General features: G+C 40.4%; 1 protein-coding gene across 1 annotated transcript; it reads right to left on the bottom strand.

The window, feature by feature from the left end:
* Window positions 1-391: 391 nt before the first annotated feature.
* LOC148649750 (endothelin-2) lies at window positions 392-7,324 on the bottom strand. The gene is made up of 5 exons (XM_088602823.1): window positions 7,075-7,324; window positions 5,283-5,433; window positions 4,597-4,710; window positions 2,610-2,708; window positions 392-2,022 (listed from the first exon to the last, which is right to left on the bottom strand). Exons 1-5 carry the CDS (start codon window positions 7,169-7,171, stop codon window positions 1,914-1,916), a joined length of 570 nt encoding a protein of 189 aa, XP_088458949.1. The 5' UTR covers window positions 7,172-7,324; the 3' UTR covers window positions 392-1,913.
* Between the last annotated feature and the right edge of the window lie 2,593 nt (window positions 7,325-9,917).

Genomic DNA, 9,917 nt, shown 5'->3' with positions numbered 1-9,917 from the left:
CAACAGCCTACAAAAGCCTGAACAAGATTTTCCATACAGCAGCACTCTGTTTGAAAACACATTCCATAAGCAAATTAGCATTGTTGCCTTTTGTGTTGCCATTAATGAGGACATTACTTTTCCATATGGCCAACACAATAAAAAAAACCAAAACACAAACAAATGTATAAAAGAAAAACAATTAAAAGCTTTTTGGCAGTGCTTCTGCCATTGAAACCCCTTGTCAGTCTCGATAATCAAAATAGTAGAGCTATGCATGGAATATTTCCGGGATCACAAAAGCCTTTACTTTTCTTTTCAGTGCCTAGGGAGAGATCAGAGGCCCATTGTTCTGTTGGTTTCCATGGCTGTTCAGAATGGAATACAGCACACCTTCCAGTTAAATGCAAACAATGTCTAGCACTTGTGAGTTCAGGAAGGCAGAAAGCAGTCCGAAACAAGACCATTCCAGTCAGTAATCACACTGTCTATTTTCAAATCCATAGCCCGGTAGGGAATAAATTGCTTACTAAAAGACACTTCTCAGTGCAGTGGGTAACAAAGTCATGATTGCGAGCTTAAGGTATCAATTCAATTTTGGAGCCTTTCCCAATTACTTCAATATCGGAATGTGTAATTTCATTATCTGTGATGATGGCTCCAATGTCATCAAGCACACAAGTTCGGGCGTGGAAATATTATTCTACTCACTGTCCCCTCACGATTAAAGATTGTTTTAAAACAGAAACTTGAGGGAGTTCACAAAAAGACTTGGTGATGTTGCACATACACCTTAGCAAAACAAACAGAACAATAGCTGCTTTTCAGTAGTTCATTGAAAAGATTCAGTGTAAAACATAAAGAGCCATTAGATGTATACAATCTTAATCAATTATGTAATGTCTTATCTCTGTTTATAAAAACATTATAATACATGAATAGCAGCAAGGAGGATATTTTCAGTCAGAAAAAAATACAGCATCTGGTGATCTGAGATAGAAATGTGATGTTTCTTGCTAACAGAAACTAAAGGTAGATACCTATAGAAATCTGTAATTTCCTTCTTGTCCATATGAACAACTAAAATAAAAAATATTTTTAAAAATCTGATCCATCATTCAATGAGGTTCAAGTCATTTTACTGTGAATAAATAAAGATTTCTTAATATTATTATTACTCCCTCACTGGAGTGCTTAGGTATTTCTACTGTCATTCTCTCATTCTCTGATACAGAGGATTGTATTCTGTCTGAGGGATCTTCCAGGATGAACATCTGTGGTCAGCTTCATCTGCTTTAATCCTTGAGATGCTCCAAGCCATACACCTGAGCAGAGTTAAGTATGTGCATATCGGTGTTTCACTGTAGGCACAGGTTGCTGAAATACCTCAAATACTAAAGATCAGCAGTCCTTTGCCATTACTAAAATAGTCTCCCCCCTCCTCCCCACACACCCTTACTGTACATAATAAGAGGCATAACCATCTTCTTCTTAGGAACTGAACACTGTTCAGCTGTGGCTGATTGTTTCACCCTGCCCCCCCCCCACCCAGCCCCAAGTCAAAGGGAGACAAAATTCAACACGTAGTTTATACGTGTTTCTGGGTGAACCAAAGTGCAGGCATCTCTGCCTAAGAACTCAGCACTGCCTTGAAATTCAATATAGTCCAGAGGGGGTTTTGCTACAGAGACAGGAGGAACCCCTTCAGGCCTACAGTTCATTCCAGTTTCAGAATCCAGTGACTCAGGAATTTGTTTCTCTGCAATCCCTCTGCTCCCTTTTCTGCTCTTTCTAAGGCTGTATGGGAACAGCGGTCTTGTGATCCATCTGAGGTGCAGCCCCTCACCGGGCTCTGCTTCCTTGAGCCACGTCGGGCTAGGCTGGATCTCTTTTGTCCGGCGCTTGCCTTTTCTCACTCTTCTGACTGCCGGTGTTTATCTGTAGTGCATCTTGTGGGCCCTGTGCGACCGCAGGGGTTTGGAGGGTTTCTTTCTTGGTGAGACGCCCCTCTCTGCAGCCTCAGCGTTGGCCTTGATAACATCCCTGCAAGAGAACCGACTTGAGTACCTTACAGTAAAGCACACCTGGTTAGAAAAGAAAAACAGTTACCAAGCTGGCCCATTTGGCTATTGGTAACTGATTGGAGTCAATAACATGGTGGGGTGGTTTGTTCCAGACTCCCACAACCCTTTGCTTAAGGAGGAGCCTCATGATTTGACTTTTAAATGCCTTTCCATGCAGTTTCCAGGGGGGAAATGCACAAAGATTCTCCATTTTTAGGGCCACTATACGCTGCATTGTTATTTGTACATTGCTAAAGGTCTCCTAATCTTAAAATAGAACTTCTCTTGATAACACAAGTTTTGTGGCTCTACCAATCTATTTTACAGTGAACCTATTCTTTACTGCCAAACTTCACAGTGATCTCGTTATTTTCTAAGGCTGTTTTTCTTCTGTCAAGAATAGGATCGTTTTCAAAGCGAATCCTTCTTCATTCTCTATATTTGTTCTCCTATGACATTCACCACATTTTACTTCACACTGCAGTTTCCCTCATTTTTGCTTCAATATTTAGGGCAGTGCTCCAGTTCTACCACAGAGGATAGCTGTTTGCAATGCTGCATGCTTACCTGAAGACTCTCAGTAGGCGCAAACTCTTTTTGTATGCATCATCGTTGTCCAGGGAATGCGCAGACGTGCTCAAAAACTGCCCAGAAATGTTGTTGGAACTGTAAACATGATTAAACAGAAAGAAGCTTAGAAACAGGGCCCTCTAATTAAGAAGAATTGATGTCACAGCAATCACGCCCCAGGGAATTGGCAGGTACAGAACTTTAAACTGCAACTTGGTGCTATGAAATGCCAAACAGGGATACTTTTCAGTGACAAAGTAGAGCTGAATTTTTCCATCAGATTACTATCTTCGCCCAGGTGATGCAGGCACTAACGTGAGCAGAATTTCCAACATTTTCCTTTCATTTGTTTGTAAAGCTTCCTCAACTCTGTTTTTTCCCAAATCCTTGACCTTTATTCCACTTTATCAAGAATTTATCACCAAGACCCACCGATATACATAGACTGAACAACAACTAAATCACAGGAACGCTTGGAATTTGTGATTCAGCCAATATAACCAGAGTGTTAACAAAAACGTGTGTATCGCTGCTGTTTGGGAAGTAACCTTTCAAGGTAAAGTTTGCTGTTAGTCGATGGAAAATTGTGACTCATTTCTGACTTGTTTGTTGTGTAACTCTCCAACCATCTACAAACTGCTGGATCTAAATCTCTTAAATTATCAATCATCCAAGCACAATCACAGTGTTGTCTTTTTCGCTGTGTGGTGCTGCTGATTTCCTTAATTTCCTGAGAAACCCAAACTCTTAGAAAAGACGTTCAATTACCTACCACTCCTCTACACTCCCGAAGAAAACATTTAGTCTGCAAAACCTAATTTAATAATAGCTACACACGAAGCACCTCTTGGGCAAATCTCATCTTTACAGATGACAAACCTTTACTGTGCAAGCTTAAAAAGTTAAAAAACTCTTACTGTGTACTCCTCCCAAAGTGATGTAAAATGCTTTTCTTTTCTTCTACATTCGGACTGCTCAAGCATTAGTAATACTGTGCTTTTTAGCACTGATCTAAAGCCTCAGAATATAAATGTTTAATAATAATAATAATAATAATAATAATAATTGCTTACACTTATATAGCGCTTTTCTGGACACTCCACTCAAAGCGCTTTACAGGTAATGGGGACTCCCCTCCACCACCACCAATGTGTAGCATCCACCTGGATGATGCGACGGCAGCCATAGTGCGCCAGAACGCTCACCACACATCAGCTATCAGTGGGGAGGAGAGCAGAGTAATGTAGCCAATTCATAGAGGGGGAGTATTAGGAGGCCATGATTGGTAAGGGCCAATTGGAAATTTGGCCAGGACACCGGGGTTACACCCCTACTCTTTTCGAGAAGCGCCCTGGGATTTTTAATGACCACAGAGAGTCAGGACCTCAGTTTTACGTCTCATCCGAAGGACGGCGCCTGTTTACAGTATAGTGTCCCCATCACTATACTGGGGCATTAGGACCCACATGGACCACAGGGTGAGCGCCCCCTGCTGGCCCCACTAACACCTCTTCCAGGCGTCCTTGGAACCACACAAGCAGTCTTGGGTTGTTTCGACTGGAACCGGTTGGATTTTTAAGTTTTTGCAGTCAAAATTGTGCAACCACCATTTGTTCCACTTAGGAAATGCTGCATCCCCATCTCAGAAGAACTGAGTCTTGAAACCTTTTTCATTTCATGCCGGGTTTACTTCTTTGTCAACAAAGCTTGTCAACAACAAATAAATCTTCACGACTCTCCTTAAGAAAATGGCCTACTTCTTCAGAAAAATAACACATTACAGAAGTGGATCATCACTTAAAACCCCTTTTGCAACTACTAGACTGCTCTGGAGGACAAGATCTCAGTGTTTTTCATTCGACCAGCTTGTGTGATAGAGGACCTCTATGTGGACCTCGGCAATAAAGGAACACTGTGCAGCAGCAAACTCTTCTATGATGACCAGAGGAGGGATGTCTATGAGGAGGCTAGAGAACAGGCTCACCTGGCTTTACAAAAGCCCGCACACTTCGGGTCCTTGGCGTCAACGCACTGGCAGCGTTCCAGCGATCGGCGGCGCCGCAGAGGTGGGCTTCCCAGGCCGTAGGGTGTGAGCTTGCTGCAGCGGGCGAAAAAAACAAGGCTCTGATATTCAGCACCTGAGTCTCCTCCGCATTAGACTTTGCTCAGCCGTTTCCAAGTTCTGAGTCATGAGGGATAGGGCGTTGCAGATCAGGGGAAGCCATACGACCCTTTTGGAATTCGCCCCCCCCACCAGTCAAAGCGCACACTCCCGCCCCTCTCTGCTGCCTCTCAGGAATCTTAGACTGGCCAGCTTATCACAGGCTCTTAGTCAGCTATGTTTGTATACAAGTGTGCGAGGTCAGTTAAATACATGCCCTTGCAGTATATCGCACGTTACACACTTTATGTAATCTTCCATGTACTCATGTGTACCTGCCCTGCTTGTTTGTGTTTGCCTGATGCATAGATCAATGTTGCACTGTCCCAAAGAGTCATCAATTAACTTGCTTTACTGTTTGCATTTGTCCCCTGTGTGACAGTTAGGATACTCGGAGAATCACGCCTGTCCGTCTTTGCTGCCAAGTTTAAAGCCATAGGCATTTCGATGTAATTTGCAACCTATTAATCTTTTTTTTTGTCCAGTTAGCTCTTTGGCAATGCACCTACCTTGGAGTGTTGACCCAGATTATGTCCAGGTGACAGAAATAGATGCACTCCTTGTCCATCCAATTGCTGCAGGAACAGCGTTTCACACGGTGCCTCTGAGGGGGTACTTGTGGGCTGAGCTCTGGCAGTCTGGACGTTGGGAGTCCCAGTCCTGAGGAGAGAGAGGAAGAGAAACTGAGTACTGGAATTTAAGAAAAAGAAATTACTTCCACCTTCAGCTCCTGAGATGGATAGATTTCATTCCATCCTGTTTCCACATTACAGTCCACTGAAGAACACAATCACTTCAGCATAAAAAATTTGGCCTAGATCAGAATTAAGTCATCTGTTACACACCTTGTTGTTAAACAAGATTAGGTTCTAATTATTGTGGTATATGGCTGATTCCTTTAAATCCACAGTAAGCAATTGAATTCCACTGTATCATACCAGATGAGTGAGATCTCAACAACCAAACTCACAAACAAATAGTTGGACAATGCCGGCGCTATTTTGTTTGACTTTCGTCGTCTGCCTTTTAGTTTTGTTTCTGTTCAGCCTCTATAGGTTCAGGGCTCACTGTACTCTTGTGTAAACATTGTTATCATGGCTCATATTTAACCAATTGAAGTCAAATAAGGTGGAGTGTCAACACTTGTATAGCTATTAACGTGATGTTATTCCAGGGAAATAGATAAAAATACCTAAAACCCCTAATGTTAACAAAAACTATCTCACTATAATTAAGTCATTCTACAAATAGCAGTCTTTAAAATATGTGCTTCATAGTGTACTTGAAGAAGATGTTGAGTGCTTTATGACAGAGAAATAAATGAGTCCTTAATGTTTCTTTGTTTGGTGTAATCTTTCTGATAGATCCTTATCAAAACTGGATATAAAGTGTCTTTGATCACGTAATTTTATCAAGAAGACAGAAACAGCAATGGTTCTGTCAAGATTCAATTCACCTGCAGTGGGAACACTTTCAGCGCCAGGCTCAGACACAGCCTGTTAACTTTTCACTTTAACAGCCATAATAAATGCTATGCTGTCACACAGCAAATAAGACCAAACATCACTGCTAATAGTAATTATTAGGGCCATTAATGACAGGTTTCCAATATAATTCCTCTGCAATCACACTATTCACAGTCTCAGCAGAGCTGTCCAGCAGCACTATTAGAACACTATTACTGCAGTCATGTAGACATGGAAAGAAATATGAAATGAATATTTCATCTTCCAGAACAGTTTTAAAAGCAACAGAGTTAAATAATCCAAGTTTGGAAAAAAGGAACATAATTGAGTAATAGGAGTAAAAAGGTTTCAGATTTGTTCTGATATTTTTTTAATTTCATGGTACAGCGGAAAAAGGTTCTAAAGAGCTCGACCAGTGATCAAATGTATCACCAAAACCAACATGAAAAATGAGTCTAATTAAAGAATTAGACAAAAACAATGATGAAATGTCCATATGTTCAGATTTTAACATTTTGCATTTATTCAAATACATGCATAAAATAAAGCATTTTGACATGTGCATTATTAATAATTAAATATGTTTCAATAATAAAAATGTGTGTGAGTTTTATAATTGAGAACCATGAATAGATCACTATTTTAAAACACATGCAGTCTGAAAGAAAGAAAAACTACAATTAAATTCATTGATCTTCAACCCTTGCAACGGGCCCAAAAAAGAGAAAATCTGACTTACTTTTAAAAAATGTAATTTCATTTCATAAACATTAATTTTCTATAGAAACACAGAGAGTCTAAATAAAAGTGTATTTTATTCTCTTCCAGCACCTACCTTCCTGTAGAGAGACACAGAGGGTTACAGCCAGTGCCAGGAGCCCATGCAGTGAGAGAGTCATGACTGGCTGTGCTCTAGCTGTGCTCAAAGTCATGAAGTCCAGAGGGTGCAAAAGGAGGTTAGTAATCCTCTCTCAGCTCGTGAGGTTGCAAACAGGTACCTCTCTGAAGCACTTCTCTGAGGCTGCCCTGTATTTATAAATCCTTCTGTCTGACAGCATGGCCTTAGACACGCCCCCTGGTCTCCCACTTCCTCCTGCCTCACCGCACTCTGCAGAGCACAGCTGTGCACATTCCAGGACTCCCCTTCTCCCTGTTTGTCAAACAACTGCAGGTCACTGGGGCATTCAGAAAACACGTACAATAGTCACCAGAAAGATTCCATTGTGTGCCACTCTTTCCATCAATGAAGGAAGCAAAAGGAAATAAACATTTTTTTGTAAGGAGCTGGAATCTGGGTTTTTCCAAGTTGTGGAGTGGAAGCGGGGGGAACTTCATGGAAATGATGCATCAACATTTGGTGCCTTCTGCCCATCACAGAGCTACTGTCACTGGCATGAGCTATAACACTGCAGACACAGATGTTCACCAAGGATCATCTCGCAGGAATGCTCACACTGTGTCAGGAAATGTTGCCCACAAATTTAAGAATAGAATGCAACATACAGTACAGTAACCTATGAAGTTACCAGTAGATATGCAAAGAGTTTATCATTTCTACATGTTCTATAATACTGGTGTAGGGCACAGACATTTTGGAGCCTAAGCTGTTACAGGGAAACTACTATTATAAACACACCCAGTTGGCATTATGTGCTTGCTCTTGACTGAAACCTCTAGAAAAATGTGACTATTGAATTTTGACTTACACCCTGCTGAGGACAAAACAGTACCCAAACCTCATGGGCAACCAACTGTATATGAAGAGAAAGATTTTTTTTTGCCCCAGGCAATTGATATTTTTAATACACGATGCTCTGTTCCAGCTCAATCAATCAATCATTCGCTCAGTCACGCCATCAATCGATCTGTTTCTGGAGTGCCTTTTTAGGGTGGACACCATCTCAAAATGCCCTACACATCATGTTACAACAGGACACAGCAAAGATACAATAGAGGGTTAGACTGTATGTATACAGTATAAAGGGCAAACCTTCAAATCTTCTTATTTTCAATATTTTGAAAGAGGCAGTAGAGAAATTAAATATAACACTGATATTTAAATCAGATCAGATCACAAACTCCGTCCATTGGGGGTCCTGTCTACAAAAGAAAGCTGTAGGGGACAGGTGTTAACTGTGGGCTGGTGTTGAACAGTCACAGATGTGTGTAGGCCGCAAATGAAATGAGAAAGTCTCAATTATCAAAGTACCATTCTACAGTATAAAATACAGCAGTATTATTTCCACTAATATAATTGCTATTTTTATTATTTTTCTTTCTGTCTGAAGAGCTTCCTACTCTATTATGTAAAAAAGTTAAGGTAGGCTGATTTTTGCTTATTTTGTTGCTATTTACATTCATATTAAAATGCTTTTTTGTCTTTGAGAATCAAAGGTGGTCTGACATAGCGATCTTGCTTACTTCACCAAGTCCTTAAAGAAGGGCAAACACACAAAAAAGGGAAAATGACCTCAGAAGAAAAGAGGAAATGCCTGGATGCATAAATAACCTTCAAAATACCTGTGCAAATATTTGTGCAATGAAAAATGCTGTTGCTAAGAGCGCTTGAGTTATTTAACAGTAGGGATAAGAAGTGAGTCAGCACATAGTTCATTATTTTGTCAGATTTACAGTACTTGCACTGCCACTGAGGTATGACAGACAAAAGAATGCTGTGACAGACTAATCAGAAAGACGGAGAGACTACATCATTTAAATTCCAGAGGATTCATTGTGAAAAAGGGATTTATTTTTAGTCACATGAACCTCAAGGCTTTGCTAAAGGACCGGACTATTCTTCAATCCCATATATAGCCATATGTGGGAGAAAAAGGAACTGCAAATTAACTGTCCATTCCTGTAAGCAGTGCTGTTTGTAGGACTCGAAATGTGTATACTTGCATAAATAAATCCATGCAGCATAACATAAGCATACAGTATATATGTTTGAAATCAACATAGCAACAAGCCTTTTTCTCCCCTATTTTGTTTTCGATTAAGTTTGTTTTCCTGCACTGTTTCCCAAGCTCGGGTGTCTCAGATGTGTCGTGGTGTTCGGAAGGCACCCATGTCTGAAAAGTGTTAGATCAGGAGGTTTGTCCTTCTTTCCAGAATTGAGATTTGAGCTAAATCTTAAACAGTTATGCTTGCTGAAAGAAGTTCAAATTTCTTGAAGAAACAATTAAGTCAAGTACAGTGTTTCTCGTTAAAAGTAGGTGCATGTTGCGTTTTGAAATGGAAGTGAATTCTTGTAGTTTTAGTACTCATTACTTAAAATCTCTTGGTGTGAACATTTGGGTCACTACACGTGTGCTGCCACCTGAAAAGGTTTGGGAAGGTGTGCTCTACAGAGAAGGAAGCCTTCTGAAATGTCAAATCTACATTCAGTTCAGCAGTAATGTCCCATTAGAAAGTATCTCAGGGAAAAGTTACTTTTAAAACTTTTAAGTTCCGTTCTTTGAAATAGTCATTGTCACAAGCAAAAAACAGAAAAGCAAAAAACATGACAAGTTTTATGTAATCAAAATGTAATGACAGTATTGGAGGTAGAACTGTTTACAAATACTGACAGAACTTTGAGACGTTTTTGGAAACAGTTTGGAAACTATGTGATTGAGAAAGAGTTTCCTGTTTGTGGCAGAGCTCAAGCTTCAGTGATTTTAATTAACAAGGGATATT

Source organism: Lepisosteus platostomus, chromosome 13 (assembly GCF_059453375.1).
Source record: "Lepisosteus platostomus isolate fLepPlt1 chromosome 13, fLepPlt1.hap1, whole genome shotgun sequence".
NCBI lineage: Eukaryota > Metazoa > Chordata > Actinopteri > Semionotiformes > Lepisosteidae > Lepisosteus > Lepisosteus platostomus.
The sequence above is the reverse complement of the archived record's forward strand: the minus strand, read 5'-3'. Positions and strand labels throughout refer to the sequence as shown.